At 47.9% G+C, this 20,003-nt stretch overlaps 1 protein-coding gene across 1 annotated transcript in view; it reads left to right on the forward strand.

Annotated features, from left to right (window-relative positions):
* The window catches only part of nhej1 (nonhomologous end-joining factor 1), a 261,649-nt gene that overhangs the window by 43,045 nt on the left and 198,601 nt on the right, over positions 1-20,003 (forward strand). The window contains exon 5 of the mRNA XM_067987030.1: positions 14,388-14,446. Within this exon, the coding sequence (XP_067843131.1) occupies positions 14,388-14,446 (59 nt within the window). The remainder of the gene's footprint in view (positions 1-14,387; positions 14,447-20,003) is intronic.

A 20,003-nucleotide genomic window follows, 5' to 3' on the forward strand; every position in this document is an offset into this window, starting at 1 on the left:
ATCAAAGCTCAGTGATATCAGGCAGACTTGTCTGAGGGAATGGCCTGCAGCACTCTGTGTCTAGGTGTAGTAGAACATGGGTTATGACTGTGTTTCCCAGCGCACTGAATTCCATGTCTCTGTCTTGCGGTCCAGGAAGGGTCAAAACGAGGAGTTGACATTCCCCAAGAAGCGTGATGAGGGAGTCAAGGAAATTTTAATGGAAGGTCATTGCAGACTGCTCTTATGTGTCACCCAGTGGCTGGCAATAGTGTAGCATCAGGAGGGGCCTGGGAGGAGGCTGACTCGCCATCCTTTTTTTTAAAAACCTGATAAACCAAGGTTGAAAAGAACGAGCGAGAGGATAGAGCAGTGATTAGTTGACACCAAGTTTGGGTTTTTAAAAGTCTCCGGATTGTAGGAGGAAGAGAAGACCGAGGGAGGTGAAGAGTTCCGCAGATTTGAGGTCCTGGCACAGAGTGAATTTGAGCAGTGCGATGAGTCCTGATGTCAACACAGTGAGAACATGAGAAATAGGAGCAGGAGTAGGCCATATGGCCCCTTGAGCCTGCTCCGTCACTCAATAAGATCATGGCTGACCTCCACTTTCCTGCCCTATCCCCATATCACTTGATTCCCTTAGAGGATCCAGGGAGGAGCGAGTGCTTGTGGGATGGGGCATTTGCAACTTGGGAGGAAGAGGAGAGGAAAATTTAGACTTCAGAGGGCATTATGCGTCAACCATGTACTGTAGGTCTAGAGTTACATGGGCACGATCAGATAGAAGTGGCAGATTCCCTTCTCCGAAGTGAGCAATGAATTGGGTTTTTACAACAATCCAGCAGCTTTTATGGTCATTTTTCTGATTACCAGATGTATTAAATTCAGTTCAATTTCACAAAGTGCCATGGTGGTGGGATTTGAACTCATGACCTCCGGGTTACCACTCCAGCACCACAGCCACTACACTACAGGTTAATCAGCCTGTTCCAATCTACCAGGTCTCCAAGTTCAACAACAACTCGCATTTATATAGCGCCTTTAACATAGTAAAACGTCACTAGGCACTTCACGTGAGCTTTTATCAAACGAAACATGACACCGGGCCACATAAGGAGATATTAGGGCAGGTCAAAAGCTTGGTCAAAGAGGTAGGTTTTAAGGGGCGTCTTAAAAGAGGGAGAGGCAGGTGGAGAGGTTTAGGGAGGGAATTCCAGAGCTTTGGGCCTCGGCAGCTGAAGGCACGGCCGCCAGTGGTGGAGCGATTAAAGATCGGGGGACCCGCAAGCGTGGAGGAGGTGCCCTTGAAGCTCGCGAGCACCAATCAAATCATCAGGCAGTGGGGCATTGCCAACGGGCCATAATTTGAAGGCCCGGGATCAGCAAGATAGGTTTGGACGATCGATTCGATCCTCTCGGAATATCATCCCGACTCTCTTCCAGCCGCGGCATCGTAGTTATTTCTGAAAGCAGCCCAGGGCCCTGGCTTCAACAATTGTCCCTGACGACCTCAACCAGCTACTGACCACGCTCCCTGTGAGGCAATACGTTTGCTGATTCGGGTATAACCCTGCAGCGGAAATTTCTCCTCCGAATGCCGACAGACTCGCCCTGCATCTTATGGTTTGATTTCGGAATTCGTGGGTTTCTCCTCTCATCTCTTTATTTCCATAAGTTTCCAAAAGAAGCCAATTTTTTTTTTTAAACACAGATTGTTCCGGAAGGGTCAGTATAGTTTCACGGTGTAAAGTTCCTATAAAGGAGGGAATCTCTGTGTCAGTAACCCCCTTTTTTAAAAAAAAAATGTATCAAACCGTTACAGTTCTGATTAAGTTTCACATCCCTTTATTTGTTTTTCCTTCTTTTCTGTTGGTTTTAAATCTGCGTCTGTATTTTTGTTTAAATGCCGAGTGATTTTTCTCATCGGACCTCTTTGTTCAGCTTGACGTGAGGAGAACTGGAGACTGCACCCTTTTTTTAAAAAAAAACTGACTCGTGACCTCGGTAAGTTTGTGACTGGATTGTGATCAAACTGGCTGTGTCTCACCGGACATTGGATTAGTCTAGAAAATGAGCCTGGTGGGAACTTTTTCTTTGCTGTGAGACCACGAAGTTTGGTGCACACTAGGGAATATTGCTTTCTGGTTCTCCCTTTTTCCCCCCTTCCCCCCTTCCCCCCCCTCTCTTTTTCTCCCTTCATCTCTCCTCCCATCAAAGTGCTAACTCTTTGCTGGGGTATGATTCGCCTGTGGTCTGTTCTTATTTCTTCTGGCACCCTGGATATTATATCCCGCTTACGCTATGGTTACCATGTAGAAAAAGAAAGAACCTGCATTTATATAGCGCCTTTCATGACCTCAGGATGCCCCAAACTGCTTTACAGTCAATAGAGTCCTTTTTTAAGCGTCATTACTGTTTGTAATGTCGGAAACACGGCAGCTAATTTGCGCGCAGCAAGGTCCCCACAAAAAGCATTGTGATAATGACCAGATCATCTGTTTTTAGTGATGTTGGTTGAGGAATAAATATTGGCTAGGACATCGGTGAGAACTCCCTTGCTCGTCTTGGAATGCTGGCGTTGTGTCTTTTACGTCCACCTGAGAGGGCAGATGGGGGGGGCCCTGTTTAGCGTCTCGTCCGAAAGACGGCGTCTCCGACAGTGCAGCTCTCCCTCAGTACTGCATTGGAGTGTCAGCCTGAATTTTGAGCTCGTCTCTGGAGTGGGGCTTGAACCCGCAACCTACTGATGCGGAGGCGAGAGTGCTACCCGCTGAGCCACGGCTGTGTTAATGTAGGTCAGTGAGAACAAGGGGCACGGGTGAGATTGGTGCGGGATAGGATACGGACATCATAGTTTTGGATGAGCTGAAGTTCATGGTGGAGGGGAGACCAGCCAGGAGAGCGTCGGAATAGTCGAGTCTGGCGGTGACAGAGATATGGACGAGGGTTTCAGCTGCGGATGGAGTGAGGCTCGGGTGATGGCGGGCGATGTTATGGAGGTGGAAGTCTTTGCAGGTATGATCTGCCCACGGTTACAGTCTTGCTGAATATTGCCTGCTGCTCCACGAGCATCAGACTGCTATAGAATTGCTATCTGAGGAAGGGGGTTCCACATGGCAGGATGACACCAGCTCCTGTATCCCCTAATCCATCGAGACTGCCTGGGGAGATGCTACTGACTTGTGTGTGTGTTTGACAGTATGCGAGGTAAAATAAAACTATACCCAGTTTATACCTCTTTCAGACCCAGGTTACGCTGCCAGTTTCACGTAACTCTGCGGTCTCAAACTTGTTGTATCACTCAACACCCTCCATAAAGCACGTGTACTTTAATTATGGAATAATACAACAATAACAGCAACAACAACAACTTGCATTTATATAAGTGCCTTTATCGTAAAGAAATGTCCCAAGACGCTTCGCAGCAGCCTAATCGGACAACAGTTGACACCGAGTAAAAGTAGGAGATGTTAGGACAGGCGGCAAAAAGCTTGGTCAAAGAGGTGGGTTTTAAGGAGGGTCTTAAAGGAGGTGAGAGAGGTAGAGAGACGGAGACGTTTAGGGAGGGAATTCCACAGGGTAGGGCCTAGGTGGCTTAAGGCACTGCCGCCAATGATAGGGGGAGATGTGGGTGGGGGGGGGGGGGTGGGAGGATGTCTGGGGGACTTGCACAAGAAGCCAGAGTTGGAAGAATGCAGAGATCTTGGAGGATTGTAGGGCTCGAGGAGTATACAGAGATAGGGTGGGACGAGGCTATCAAGGGATTTAAACACAAGGTTGGGAATTTTATATCTGAGGTATGGGGGGTACTGGGAGCCAATGTAGGTCAGAGAGCACAAGAGTAATGGGTGAGCGGGACTTGGTGCTAGTTAGAATACGGACAGCAGAGTTTTGGATGAGCTGAAGTTTATGGAGGATGGAGACTCAGCCAGGAGAGCGTTGGAATAGTCGAGTCTGGAGGTAACAAAGGCACGGATGAGGGTTTCAGCAGCAGATGGGCTGAAGCAGAGGAGGAGGCGGGTGATATTTTGGAGATGGAAGTCTCTGTGATAGAGAGGATACGGGGCCAGAAGCTCAGCACGGGGTTAGATACGACGCCGAGGTTGCAAACGGGCTGGTTCATTCTGAGACAGTGGACGGGGAGGGGATGGACTCAGTGGCTGAAGACTATTTCTTTGGTCTTCCCAATGTTTAACTGGAGGAAATTGTGACGTATCCAGGACTGGATGTCGAATGAGCAGTGGTTGAGAGGTGGAGCTGAGCATTGTCTTCGGATGATGTCGCAAGGGGCAGCATATTGATGAGGAACATGAGAGGGCCAAGGGTAGATCCTTGGGGGACTCCAAAAGTAATGTTGCCAGGGCGGGAAGACAAAATTGTACCCGCCTCTACTACTGCCTCTGGCAGCTCGTTCCAGACACTCACCACCCTTTGAGTGAAAAAATTGCCCCTCTGGACCCTTTTGTATCTCTCCCCTCTCACCTTAAATCTATGCCCCCTTGTTATAGACTCCCCTACCTTTGGGAAAAGATTTTGACTATCTACCTTATCTATGCCCTTCATTATTTTATAGACTTCTATAAGATCACCCCTAAATCTCCTACTCTCCAGGGAAAAAAGTCTGTCTATCCAACCTCTCCCTATAAGTCAAACCATCAAGTCCCGGTAGCATCCTAGTAAATCTTTTCTGCACTCTTTCTAGTTTAATAATATCCTTTCTATAATAGGGTGACCAGAACTGTACACAGTATTCCAAGTGTGGCCTTACTAATGTCTTGTACAACTTCAACAAGACATCCCAACTCCTGTATTCATTGTTCTGACCAATGAAACCAAGCATGCTGAATGCCTTCTTCACCACCCTATCCACCTGTGACTCCACTTTCAAGGAGCTATGAACCTGTACTCCTAGATCTCTTTGTTCTATAACTCTCCCCAACGCCCTACCATTGATCATGACCAGATCATCTGTTTTAGTGATGTTTGTTGAGGAATAAATATTGGACAGGACACCAGGGAGAACTCCCCTGCTCCATCTTTGAAATAGTGCCATGGGATCTTTTACGTCCACCTGAGAGGACAGACGGGGGCCTCGGTTTAACATCTCATCCAGAAGACAGCACCTCTGACTGTGTAGCACTCTCTCAGTATTGCCCTGCCTAGATTATGTGCTCAAGTCTCTAGAATGGGATTTAAACCCACAACCTTCTGACTCAGAGGCAAGAGTGCTGCCCACTGAGCCAGGGCTGACACCTGAGGCAGGGTCGAGCCAACCAATAGTATCATCCAAAGATTATATACAGTAGAATTTCCATTGCCAACCGTGGTGGAGGGACCTCCCCAGTGGATGAAGCAGATCCTAAGATAATTGATCTTACACATACGACATGGGATGAAGGCAGGTACAGTACCAATGACTGGACACATTAGGTAGGTTTTGCCCTACTGAAATTCTGGTGGATAACTGGAGTCAGTATCGGGTTGCCAACCCTCCAGGATTGTCCTGGAGAATCCAGGAATTGAAGGTTAATTTCCGGGACACTGCTGCAAGCAAAGCCCGGGAGAAAAATCACAGTATCATTAAACAAAATAATTTTTTTTTTTCATTTTCTTTGAAGATTCTCATTTATTAGATGTAAAAATATTGGAGATGGTGGGGGGGAGGGGGTAAAGGCTGTTTCACTGACAGTCAAGATTAATCCAGTCGAGTAACAAAGAATGTGTTCCCTTTCCAATTGGCAGTGCGCCTGCGGGATGGAGTAATGGTGGGAGTGTGGAGGCGGGTTGGTTCGAGGTGGGAGGTCGTGTGATGAAGCCTCCAGGAATACCCCCAGCCAGAGTTGGCAACCCTAAGTCAGGAGAATGGAGATTCCACTGTAAACAGGGACCAGAGGTAGCGCGTGGGAGTCTCGATGAGATTTAGGCCCAGGAGAGCTATTGGACGCTTGATGAGGCCTAGTACCACAGGCACGAGCGACTGGGAATTTTAAAATTTATATATTAAAAAAAAATATTCCCTCCCGCTCCCGCTAGCGTCGGTACCAGTGGCAGGAAGTTAGTTCGACACTCGCAGGAAGAGCGCGCTGTACGCGAGACACTGTAATCGAGATATTGGTCTTGCGCACAGTGCGTACTTCCTGTAAGTGTTGTGCCAACTTCCTGTAACGCTTTACCCGTCACGTTTTGCAACCAGCCCCAATGTCACAAAACGGTGTATCCTCCAACTCGCTGTGAGCAATGCCGTGGGCGTTGCACGCGGGCGATGTGTGCGGGCGCCGCCTGGGTGTGTAACAATTCCCCTCTCCCCCCCCAACGTAAAACAAATGCGTTATTTTAGCACGTTTCGAATTGGAAGTGGTTGATTGGAGAATCCTTCGTATTTACAGGAAAAATATTTGTTTGAGAGCAGCAGAAGTAATATCGTTTCTTTTTAAACTATGGTGCTTTGCGTGGGATGTGTTGATCTTTCTGTCAGACGGATTGAATTTTATATGAGAGTTTTTATTCCCCCAAAAAAGCATGCGCGCACGTAAAAAAAAAAAAAAAAATATCCTGGGATCAGGTTTACCGAGCTTTAGATGTTGTGTGTCAAACGGGCAACGACAATCAAAAGAAATTTACCGAGGAACTGTTGATCTTGGAGCAGCTGGCTGTTTACAGTGAGGGATTCTTGGTGCATGTTGGTGCAGCTTGTAGTAGTGTGTGCTGTATAATGTTGATCTTTGTGTCAATCATGTGGAATTTTAATCAGAATATGATCCAAGACCCACACAAGAAACCTGGGGATTAGGTTCACGGAGTCTGTGTGACTTTACTGTTTGGGTTGCAGAAAAAATTAGAAAAATGGTTTTGATTTTTTTTTTCCTTCTTCTTCTTCTTCCCTTGGTCTTTGAACTAGATTGTGGGGGTGGGCTTTATGTAACCATGAAACACTGCTGTTTATGTTGTATGGATTTTCCCCTTTGGTGCCTCCTATCCTCCAAATGGTTGAGTCAGTAGATTTGCGGGAAATTGTGGCACTGAGCTGTGCAGACCAGGGAGGGTTCTGGGTTTGATCTCGGGCCTTTCCTGAGTTAGCTGATCTCAACTAGGATGGGGTGGGAAGGGGTCAAGGGGGAAACTATCCATGATCTCTGCTCTTGCTTGCTCTCCAGTGACTCCTGCTGGAAAGAAAAGAAAGGACTTGCATTTATATAGTGCCTTTCACAACATCAGGACGCCCCAAAGGGCTTTACAGCCAATGAAGTACTTTTGAAGTGTAGTCACTGCTGTAACATAGGAAATGCAGCAGCCAGTTTACACACGGCAAGCTCCCACAAACAGCAACGTGATAATGAACAGATAACCTGTTTTTTAAGCGATGTTGGTCGAGGGATAAATATTGGCCAGGACACCAGGGAGAACTCCCCCACTCTTCTTTGAGGTAGTGGCTGCGGGATCTTTATATCCACATGAGAGGGCGGACGGGGCCTTGGTTTAACGTCTCATTCGAGAGGACGGCACTTCCGACAGTGCTGCACCCCCTCAATACAGGCACTGGGAGCGTCAGCCTGGATTTTGTGCTCAAGTCTCTGGAGTGGGACTCGAACCCGCAACCTTCTGACTCGGAGGCGAGAGTGCTACCCACTGAGCCACGGCTGACACCTTCAAAACAACTTCACGTTCAGCGGCTCCTGCTAGATTACAAACCCTGCCTTGCTGACCTGCCTGATTTGTGAAGCCTGGATCTAAGCAGTTGCCCATTGACGGTGTTGTGAACTAATTGTTTAAGGGACTGCCTACACTGACTCTGAAGTAAGGGCACATCTATAAATGTTCATGCTCTGCCAGTACATGCTCTGTAACACTGAACTCCAGTGTGGTAACACTCAGCACCACCTCACTGGACAGATACCTCCGTTATTGTAGCTCATAAAGAAATGTTGTTGGATGAAAGGGCCTTTATTTTTTGATGGACCAATAAGGCTGCCCCCAAGGTCACCAAACAAGAATCACCACAAAAAGTGGCCTCATTTAGGGCACCACTAATATATGAAAGAACGTATGGTCCAATCAAACTAAAAGAAGCCAAAATAGGCAACAGAGTCCCAACAAAAGCAAACTATTATCTGTCTCTAAGCCACTCTACACTTGATGCAGAAGGAATCGAGTGTCTGCTGGACACCGCGCGCCCCCTCTCCAGGGCCACCTGGGCCCGGAGAAGATCGCGGAAGAGAGGCAGGGAGGATTTGGGAGGGAGAGGGGCGTTTCAGTATTCATTTTTAAAAAAAAAATCCAGTTGCTGTCAGGATTTAAGAAGTGCGGCTCATTTGGATCATCAAAGATGTTGCGTCTGGTTCTGATCAAAGTTTCCCTCCGACGTGGTTTTAAAGTGCTTGTCTCTTTTATATAAAAGAGACAAATTGTAATGCAGAGATCGAATCGGTAGTGTGACGATATCACTGATTGTCCTGCCCTTCCCCCCCCCCCCCCCCCCCCTTCCCCCCACTCCTTCCGAAAAGGAGCAGTGGCCTCATGGAAAGAAAGTGTGCTCGATGAACTTTGTTTGGGAATTGAGTACCGGAAATGCATGCGTGACGTTTTCTTCGCAGTGACGCCACGTGTGCAGGCTGCGAGTTGGTGCACTGCAGCCCAATTTGTCAATCTGTCCCGGGTCTGGGAGACCCCCCCCCCCCTCTTCCCCCACCCCCTTCCTCGCTTTAGCATATCTTCCTTGCTTTTGTACTCTATGCCTCTGGTATAGGTTTTCAGTCGTGCTAAACCGTTACAAATCACTAGGTTGGGCCTCTGCTGGAGTATTGTGTACAGTTCTGGACACCGCACTTTACGAACGACGTCATGGCCTTGGAGAGGGTACGGAGGAGGTTTACCAGAATGATCCCAGGGATTGAGGGATTTCAGTTATGTGGAGAGACTGGAGAAGCTGGGATTGTTCTCCTTAGAGCAGAGAAGGTTAAGGGGAGGCCTTAATAGAGGTGTTCAAAATCACGAGGGGTTTTGATAGATCAAGTAAGGAGAAACTGTTTACTCTGGCAAGTGGGTCAGTAACCAGAGGTCATAGATTTAAAATAATTGGCAAAAGAACTAGAGGGGAAATGAGGAGAAATCTTTTCACGCAGAGGGTTGTTAAGATCTGGAACGCACTACCTGGAAGAGTGGTGGAAGCAGATTCCATAGGAACTTTCAAAAGGCAATTGGACATGTACTTGAAGAGGACTAATTTTCATGGTCATGGGGGGGATAAAGCTGGGTTGTGGGACTTTCAACGAGCTGGCACAGGCACGACGGGCCTATTGGCCGCCTTCTGTGCTGCAAGATTCTATGATTCTATTTATAAAGCCAAGGTTGCCGTATGTTTTTTTTTAACAGCCTTCTCAACTTGTCCTGCCACCTTCAGAGATCCGTTATTTTTTTCTTTTTACTTACCCTTCCCATTCAGATACAGTGGGCTCAATTTTAGGAGCGTGTTTCCGGCGGGTTCCCAGCGGGGTGGCCCCGAAAATCCCGATCTCCGGTCACGTTACCGGATCGCGACGAAATCCCGGCCACTTCCGGGTACCGCGCTGACGTGCGGGGCTGCGCGCACAAGCCCCGCTGGTGGGAATCCCGCAGGCAATTAAAGCCAGCAGGGTTCCACTTGAGAATACTTAACTTGCTCGTTGTGGTCAGTTAATGAGCTGAAGCAGCTGTCAAAAGAGGAAGTGTGGGATTTTAGGTTCAAGGCAGTGAGTTTCCCACACTGGGGGAAACAGACTCCCTCCAACCAGGCGTGTTGCAGCCAGCAGCCTGTGGCAGGTGCCAAGGTGCGCTCCACGGGGGAGAGCCCTCACCCACGCAGGAGGCCACCGCGTCACATAGGGCAACCCCTGCCCTCCACCACCCCCCGCCAAGCCAGAGGACAGACCGACACGAAACCGCAGCCCCAGTCCGAGGAACCACACACCTACCCTGCACAACCCCTCAGACCAACACCTGCCAGATGGGTGGTGTGTGGAGACCCTCGGAGGACGAAGAGCATGACCAGCACCAGCAGCCTCGCAGTCCACGCCGTCCGCCGCAGGGACGTGGATCCCCCCAACACGGTGTTGTTGCACGCCCACCTGCACAGCAGGAGGGAGGGCTACCGCAGAGAGAGACGCGTCGCAGAGGGCACTACCCTCGCCACAGGGTCCACAGACCGAGGCGCAGCTCCCCGGACCTCTCCGAGCAGCAGTGCACAGGGAGGCGCAGATTCGCTCCATGTAGTCGTGGAGATCTGCAGCCTCTTTCATGCCGAGCTGCTCCTGGCTGGCCCCAGCACCAACTGCTTACCTGTCGCTGGCAAAGTCACCACTGCCCTCCACACCTTCTCCTCCGCATCCTTCCAGGGTGCAGCCGGCTACACCGCCGATGTCTCTCAGTCGTTTGCGCGGACGAGCCCTGCAAATACACCTGCACCTACTCTGCAGTAACACGATGGGTGGCATCAGTGGTGGGTCCTCATAGTGATACCCAGGAGCGGGCATTATTGGACACAACGGACAGGATTCGCGGAGACATGGCAGTGGTGGTGTCAATATAATGTGTGCTGTTTGTTGCTCTGAAATTCAATATGGGTAACACCCATGACAAACCCTCAGACACCCTTGTGCACCCCCTTCATGCTGACGAGACGTTTGCCTTAGGCTGCCTACTGCACATATGTGATGCATGCCCTGTGGCTGCAGCACAGGTGGTGGTAGGTTGAGTGAGGCTGGCCGTGAGGGAGATGCACGAGAGGGTGAGTATGGGATGGAGCCATGAGATTGTATGAGGATTGGGTTGCGTGTTAGTGGCAGGATGAGTACTGGCGAGGTGAGTAGGTGGAGGTAAGATGAGGATGGGGTGTGAGTGGGTATGAAGGGTGTGATGTGACAGAATAGTGTTGGCGGTGCCGAAGGAGATTTGGGGTGGGGGCAGTGTTGTGGCAGACGGAGTGTAGGGGAAAGACTTCGTGTTCTCACTGCGGTTGACCTACTGCGGTCATTGCAGCGCCTCCTGCACTGTGTGCAGGTGGGCGATATGTTGGTGGCGCAGGTGACCCCCTCTGCCACCTCGAGCCAGGCCTTGGTGGCAGAGGCAGGCCGCTTCCTCCCGCCCGCCGGGGGAAGATCTGTGTCCTCCCCCTCCTCCTCACCCCATCTGATGATACCTGGGGTGAGGCATCATTAAACTGGGAGCAGCCTTCCCCCTGGGCTGCTCCATGCTGCAATTTGTTCCATTGGTTGCAGCATCTGTCAGTGGAGGACTGCCCCTTTAACTAGAGAGCCTCCAGCTGACAGATCGCACTGCGCATGCGCAGCCCGACCGACGCGCAGGCCAGCGCCGTGGACCCTGGAGGAGCAGGTAATTGATTCCTATTAGTGGGTTGCCTGCTACGATCGCGTGGGCAACCCACTAATTTCGCCGTCCGCGTTTTCGACGCTCCCGGAGGACCACCTGCTGGGAACCCGCAGGCCTGCTAAATTCGAGCCCAGTATCTCTCCTCCACTCAGTAAACCCAAGATCTGTTTTTTTTTGTGTGTAGGGTAGGAGGATGTCAAGCATGAGTCTGGCAGGCACAGAAACCCATCCCCCATCTTGAGAATCTCCCAAATAAATTGCTGAGAGATCCACACAGGCAGAGTTTCTCTTTGCCTGATGTGGAATTTTCTCCTCCAAAAGGCTTGTAGATGTTGGGACAATTGGAACTTTCAAGACCGAGATATATAGATTTCTGTTAGATAAGGACGTCGGCGGATATGGAGCAAAGGCGGGAAAATGGAGTTGATGTGCAGATCAGCCATGATCTAATTAAATGGCACAGCAGGCTCGAGGGACTGAATGGTCTACTCCTATAGAATCATAGAATGATACAGGACAGTAGGAGGCCATTTGGCCCATTGTGCCTATGCTGGCTCTTTGAAAGAGCTATCCAAGTTAGTCCCACTCCCCTGCCCTTTCCCTATAGCCCTGCAAATTTTTCCCCTTCAAGTATTTATACAATTCCCTTTGAAAGTTACTATTGAATCTGCTTCCACCGCCCTTTTGGGCAGCTCATTCCAGAGCATCATAATTTGCTGCGTAAACATTTTTAATCCTCATCACGCCTCTGTTTCTATTGCCAATTACCTTAAATTTGTGTCCTCTGGTTACCTACCTTCCTGCCAGTGGAAACATTTTCTCCCTATTCACTCTATCAAAACCCTTCAGAATTTTGAACACCTCTGTTAAATCCCCCTTTAAGCCTCTTTGCTCTAAGGAGAACAACCCCAGCTTCTCTAGTCTCTCCACGTAACTGAATATCCCTATTGTTCCTTTGATGAGGTACACAGCGTTAATTAATCGGGACACATCCCAGTTGCTTAAGTCCAGAGACGTTGGCAGGAAAGAAAGCAGTTGCATTTATATAGCCTTTCACTACCTCAGGACGCTCCAAAGCGCTTCGCAGCTAATTAGGTACTTTTGAAATATCGTCACTGTTGTAGTGAAGGAAAACGCAACAAGGTCCCGCACACAGCGATGAGATAAATGACCAGATCATCCGTTTTTAATGATGTTGGTTGAAGGATAAATATTGGTCAGGACATCAAGGAGAGCTGCCCTGTTCAAAGGGAGTCGAAGCTTAGGATGCTGGGATAATGCTGGAGTTTAACTGGCAGACTCCAGCATGAAATATTAATGAGCTTTCTGTTGCTTGTCCAGCCAGGAATACTCTACCCATTAAGACACTGTTGTGTGCAGGGTTATCTGGAGTCAAGTGGAAAGAATCCCAGCCGCCCCGCCCCATCCCATCCCTCCCATGACAGCTGGATCCCTCCAGGTCTCATCAACGAACCAAGCCTGTTGCTTGTTCATCAACGGCTCCCTAGAGTTGATGGCCCGGCTTTGTATTTCCAGCATCTTCTGTTTGTATCTCAGATTTCCACCATTGGTGGTTTGTATTGTCGCTGCCCTGGTGAGTTGCCCTGGATGTCTTAAATCTTGTTCCACGTGTTTTCAGTTAAACCGGAACAGCAGAGACGCCGCAGGGCAGTTTTCAAGGGAAGATTTCTAATCTTAAAGCAAGAAAAACTTGCATTTATATATCAACTTACACGATCTAAGTATGTCCCACAGCACTTTACAGCCAATTAAGTACTTTTGAAGTGTAGTCACTGTTGTAATGTAGCGACCAGTTTGTGCACAGCAAGGGTCCACAAACAGCAATTTGATAATGACCAGATAATCTGTTTTTTGGTGATGTCGGTTGAGGGAAAAATATTGGCCAGGACGATGGGGAGAACTCCCCTGCTCTTCTTCGAAATAGTGCCATGGGATGTTTTACATCCACCTGAGAGGGCAGACGAGGCCTCAGTTTTTAACGTCCGAAAGACTGCACCTCTGACAGTGCTGTGCTAAAGTGTCAGCCTGGGATTGTGTGCTCAAGTCAACAGCTCCCTAGAGTTGATGGCCCGGCTTTATTGATATTGATATTGATAGATTAGGTGAATGGGCAAAACTGTGGCAAATGGAATTCAATGTAGGCAAATGTGAGGTCATCCACTTTGAATCAGAAAAGGATAGAACCGGGTACTTTCTAAATGGTAAAAAGTTTAAAAACAGTGGATGTCCAAAGGGACCTCGGGGTTCAGGTACGTAGATCATTGAAGTGTCATGAACAGGTGCAGAAAATAATCAAGAAGGCTAATGGAATGCTGGCCTTTATATCTAGAGGACTCGAGTACAAGGGGGCAGAAGTTATGCTGCAGCTATACAAAACCCTGGTTAGACCGCACCTGGAGTACTGTGAGCAGTTCTGGGCACCGCACCTTCGGAAGGACATATTGGCCTTGGAGGGAGTGCAGCGTAGGTTTACTAGAATGATACCCGGACTTCAAGGGTTAAGTTACGAGGAGAGATTACACAAATTGGGGTTGTATTCTCTGGAGTTTCGAAGGTTAAGGGGTGATCTGATCGAAGTTTATAAGATATTAAGGGGAACAGATAGGGTGGATAGAGAGAAACTATTTCCGCTGGTTGGGGATTCTAGGAGTAGGCACAGTCTAAAAATTAGAGCCAGACCTTTCAGGAGCGAGATTAGAAAACATTTCTACACACAAAGGGTGGTAGAAGTTTGGAACTCTCTTCTGCAAACGGCAATTGATACTAACTCAATTGTTAAATTTAAATCCGAGATAGATAGGGTATTAAGGGATGTGGGCCAAAGGCAGGTATATGGAGTTAGATCACAGATCAGCCATGATCTTATCAAATGGCGGAGCAGACACGAGGGGCCTACACCTGTTCCTATGTTCCTAAGTCTCTGGAGTGGGACTTGAACCCATGACCTTTTGACTCAGAGGCGAGAGTGCTACCCGCTGAGCCACTCCTCACCTAATTATTCTCTGCCTCGTGTGTTGTATTCCTAGATCGCCTGGAAACGGACATTTTCAACGCAGAGGAGTTTAAGGAAAGGTTTCTCGCAGAGGTAAGGGCGAATGGATCGATCTCTGTGGGGAAGTTGAGCAGAGAGGAGGAGAAGGGGGGGATGATTATTTGGTGCAAGTCCGCTGGGACTTCTTGTGTTGCGGGGCGGTACGTCTCACGACGCGGCAGCTCGCTGCTCTTCCCTCCGACGACAGCGTGGCGTTGAGGACGATGAGCAATAGCCGCTTAAGAGTCTCATGACCGGACAGTGGGGATTTTCCTGGTCTGTGTGTGGGGATTGGTCACTTGTTGCATAAACTCACTCAGGCATCTGGGGCAACTTGAGATCCACTGTCTTAATCCGGTGATGCCCTCGTGTGGCTTCCATATGCTGTTAAAAACCTTCCCTAAATTACATAGAGTTACATAGAATTTTTCAGCACAGAAATAGGCCATTCGGCCCAACTGGCCTTTGCCAGTGTTTATGCTCCACGCGAGCCTCCTCCCACCAAACTTCATCTCACCCTATCAGCATATCCTTCTATTCCTTTCTCCCTCATGAATTTATCTAGTTTCCCCTTAAATGCATCTGCACTATTCGCCTCAACTACTCCTTGTGGTAGCAAGTTCCACATTCTAACCACTCTCTGGGTAAAGAAGTTTCTCTTGAATTCCTTATTGGATTTATTAGTGACTATCTTATATTTAAGACCTCTAGTTTTGGACACTCTCTCACAAGTGGAAACATCTTCTCTACGTCTACCCTATCAAACCCCTTCATAATCTTAAAGACCTCTATCAGGTCACCCCTCAGTCTTCTATTTTCCGGATAAAGGAGCCCCAGCCTGTTCAATCTTTCCTGATAGTTGTAACCTCTCAGTTCTGGTATCAACCTTGTAAATCTTTTTTTGCACCTTCTCCAGTGCTTCTATACACTTTCTGTAATATGGAGACCAGAATTGCACACAGTACTCCAATTGGGTTCTTTGTAGGTTTAATATAACTTCTCTTCTTTTGAATTTTATCCCTCTAGAAATGAACCCCAGTGCTTTGTTTGTGTTGCTGCTTTTAATGATATGTGAACCTGTACCCCTAGCTCCCATTTAGGCTCTTACTTTCTGAGGAGTAGATGACCTCCTTATTCCTCTTACCATAGTGCACCACCTCTTACAAATTAAGCAGTTTTTTGTTCAAAGAACAACACTCGGGCACACAACCACAAACCACAAAGAATGGTCAGTCTCGTCCTCCGGCTGTGCTTTGTGCCTGGTGTGTGGGGCGGTAATTACAGAGAAGTGCTGTTGAGGTGAAGCCATACAGAGCTGCATGAAATCTGTGTGTGCGTAGTATCCTTCAGAGGGCTGGCACACACATTGAAATATGGGATTGAATGGTAACACCGCTAGTCTTATCTCCTTGGTGATGGTAGTGATGATGTGTTTGTTTCCCTGATGTCTTTTGTTGTGTACTGAATGTATTTGTACTGTTTTTTTTGGTCAGTTTTCTGCTTCTCCAGGTGAGAGGCGATGTTAGCTAAGAACGGCAATTTCCATCTCAGGCTTCCGGTGTCAGCATCAAAGAGTTCCAGGGCAGGCACAGGACAGGTTAGATACAGAGTAAAGCTCCCTCTACACTGTCCCATCAAACACTCCCAGAGCAGGTACAACACGGGTTAGATACAGAGTAAAGCTCCCTCTACACTGTCCCATCAAACACTCCCAGGGCAGGTATAGCACGGGTTAGATACAGACTAAAGTTCCCTCTACACTGTCCCATCAAACACTCCCAGGACAGGTACAACACGGGTTAGATACAGAGTAAAGCTTCTTCTACACTGTCCCATCAAACACTCCCAGGGCAGGTATAGCATGGGTTAGATACAAACTAAAGTTCCCTCTACACTGTCTCCTCAATTACTCTGAGTTGAGATAAAGCACAGTTAGAGTAAAGCTTACCAATAATGCACCTCAACCCTAAGCTGGAAAGAATCAGGTTACTGCCCCAGTGTGATATTTTGCCATTCGCAAATATCGTGCAGTCTCTCTGAGTGAGATTGCCCAATTAGAGGAAGTTTTGTGCAGTGGGACCTTGCCTGCTAGAAACTGGGCTCAGCCTGCTCAAACTGATTTGAAGTTGACCAGAACATGGACAGCACTGTGAGATTGGCAGCATAGTGGGTATAAACTAGTGCCAGAAAAACACTTCAAATCTTACTCCCTGCTCAACAATTAGTCTAGACAAGTCTAAAAGTACAGTTATTTTTCCCATATGCTGTAAAAGGTTCTTTGAACCTTGAACAGCGGAAGTGAAAGTCTGAGCTGGATGGACTGAGCGGGTTCCCTCATCCATAATTATCGTTGTGAATGGAAGACTAGGGGACACGGGCTTCAAACTGGCTAAAGACAAATTTAGGACTGATAAAGATAGAACATGCATTTACATAGCGCCTTTCATGACCTCAGGACATCCCAAAGCGCTTAACAGTCAACGAAGTACTGTTGTAATGTAGGAAAAGCGGCAGCCAATTTGCGCACAGCAAGGTCCCACAAACAGCAATGAGATAACGACCAGACGATCAGACAGAGCCTCGGGGGTTTAACGCCTCATCTGAAAGGTGGCGCCTCGGACAGCGCAGCGCTCGCTCGGTACTGGCACTGCGAGTGTCAGGCTGGATTATGTGTTCAAGTCTTTGGAGTGGGGCTTGAACGCACAACCTCCTGACTCAGAGGCGAGAGTGATGTCAGGAAGTTGTTCCTCACGCACGGGTCGATTTAGAGCGTGGAATGGATTTCTGGATACCTTTACTGGAGGCGAAAACCCGGATTGATTTAAGAATCATTACAATGCAGTGATGAGGGGTCTGCAGGTTCTTGGATGAGGTAAGATGGGGTAAAGGACCTTCCTCTTCTGTTCTGACCTTGTACCGCTGTGCTCACTCTGTGCTTGGTCCCCTCTGTACCTATCCCCAGCGGCTGCATGAGACCAGCGTCAAGGGTGACTCGTACTTTTAATTTTGAACAGCGGGGCCAGCGTCAGATCTCCGCTGGCTGTCGAACCCAGATGACCTGAGATTGAAAGCTTGCGAGCAGGCACATACCTTGTAGTGAAATACGGGGGGTGTGAGCCCTTTTCCCTGCCAGCCTGGTACCGTGCGTTGCTGCCGCTACCCACGGCCATGTAACTAAGCTGCCCTCCATGCTTGCTGCTGTTACACTGCGACCAGTAGACAGACACCTGCATCTGCCTTTGGTGTTCCTACGTACAGGAATTCCTGAAACAGGAAAGCAATAAACTGGGATAAAGCAGAGAATGGAATAGAAAGAAAAATAAAGAATTTGTTTATATAACGTCCTTCGGCCTCAGGACATCCCAAAGCGCTTTACAGCCAATGAAGTACTTTTTGAAGTGTGTAGTCACTGTTGTAATGTAAGAAACGTGGCAGCCAATTTGCGCACAGCAAGATCCCACAAACAGCAATGAGTTAATGACCGGATAATCTGTTTTAGTGATATTGGTTGAGGGAAAAATACCGCCCAGGACAACGGGGAGAACTCCCCTGCTCTCCTTTTGAAACAGTGCCGTGGGATCTTTTATATCCACGTGAGAGGGCAGATGGGACCCCGGTTTAACGTCTCATCCGAAAGACGGCCAACAGAAAGCCTCCAATAGGCAGAAGATTCCAGTTTTTAATTTTTGCTAAATTCATCATTTGCTTTTCCGTTTTTTTTTCTCTCCCCTCAAATTGTGCAAACCAATTTATTTACAAATTCCAAAAGTTCTGCAAAAGATATGGACTTTGTTACTTACTTACTGCCATCAGAGGGCACCAGTGCCTTTAAATATAGTAAGTAACTCAACTTCCAGCCTCTAGTGGCGGCAGATCAAAAGTACGCTTCTTTTTCTGTCCAATCCTTTCGATGCTTCCTAGGTCCCAGATTATGTGATATGCTGTAAGTTTGATTATGTGAAGTGCTTGCTTCACTAGTTTCACTGTAAAGTTTACCAAGTATTACCATGTGGTTATTTTTTTGGGGGGGGGGGGAGGGGTTTAATTTTCATTGATCTTTTTTAAAAAAAATGTAAATTCAATATTTTTGTTTAAAAGTGAGAGCTAATGAAGTCATCATGGAAACTAACTGGGAGGAGTGCATGTATGTGATAATTTTGCTCCCTCACACACAACCTGTGCTTTATAACTCCTCCCAGTTAGTTCCTCCTCTTCCTCCCCCACTGATGTCATTGAGACTTCCACTTTAGATGAAAAACATTGCACACGAAAAATCATTTTAATTTTCAAAAAGAAGAGCCTCTCATTGAGACTTGATTTGTAAAGGTGGACCATTCTGTTAACTCGTGATATCACAAAATAAAGAGGGTAGCCGATAAACTGGATTCTGCAGGATTCAACAGGGCGGATAGAGAGAAACTATTTCCTCTGGTGGGGAGGGGGGTCCAGAACACGGGGGCGTAGCCTTAAAATTAGAGCCAGGCCGTTCAGGGGTGATGTGAGGAAGCACTTCTTCACACAAAGGGTAGTGGAAATCTGGAACTCTCTTTCCCCCCCCCCCCATTAATTGCTGTGGATGCTGGAGGTCAATTGAAAATGTCAAAACTGAGATTGATAGATTTTTGTTAGGCAAGGGTATTAATGGATATGGAACCAAGACTGGTCAATGGAGTTAAGATACAGATCAGCCGTGATCTAATTGAATGGGGGAGCAGGCCGAGGGGCTGATTGGCCTCCTCCAGTTCGTATGTTCAGTATTTACAAGGAGAGGGGAATCTGCTCAAGTTTGGGTAAGGAAAGGTGAGATACACAGTTCGCATATAACTTCATGCCGAGAGGGGTAACGGTGCGGAATAATTACCAGGGAAGGCGTGGAGGCGGAGGGCGATGGGTACATTTTTGACAGATAGGGCTGTCCACAAGATCATCATGGACGAGGAGGGCCATTTGGCCCATCCATCCCTCACTGCCCCCTCACTGCTTCATCCAACCGGTTCCCAAATTACTGCTGGCTTCTCTACTCCACCTCCCCCGCCCCACCACGTGTAGATCACTCTCTGCATGAAGGTGGTCAGTGAATATCGGCTTTCAAGTGGGGATAGAAAGCCTGTGACCTTTCGGACTGGCGCAGTGGATGGAGATGGCCCTTTCTGGTCCTATGCTCTTAAGGAAATTGGGGCAGGTGGGTGAAGAGGGCAAGAGAGTTTGGTTTAAGTATACCTAATGATGCTCCTGATCCCCTAGAGGTTGATTGCTGTAGCGATTCGGAGGGGGAATTTCCCAGAGTTTTTCCTTGAAATTACTACCGATTATGGCTGCATATAGTGACACCACTATACCCATCAGAATGGAGATGATTGGGTAATTCCCTCGTGAATCGCGCCTGGAGATCGCACTGCTGTAAGTGACTCGGATTGATTTTATGCACATGATTTGTATTATGTAACTATCCTCCACTCACTGCACTTTGCTGAAGAAATAACCCTGCTTTTATCGGGAGAAGTTGCTGTAGTTTCATCATGAGTTCTGTTTGCTGTAGTTCGTAGAGACTCTTTTTAAATAGACTCTGTAGACTGTTTGCTGTAGTGCGCTGTTTAGACTTTGCTTGCTA

This window comes from Heptranchias perlo, chromosome 7 (assembly GCF_035084215.1).
Source record: "Heptranchias perlo isolate sHepPer1 chromosome 7, sHepPer1.hap1, whole genome shotgun sequence".
Taxonomy (NCBI): Eukaryota; Metazoa; Chordata; class Chondrichthyes; order Hexanchiformes; family Hexanchidae; genus Heptranchias; species Heptranchias perlo.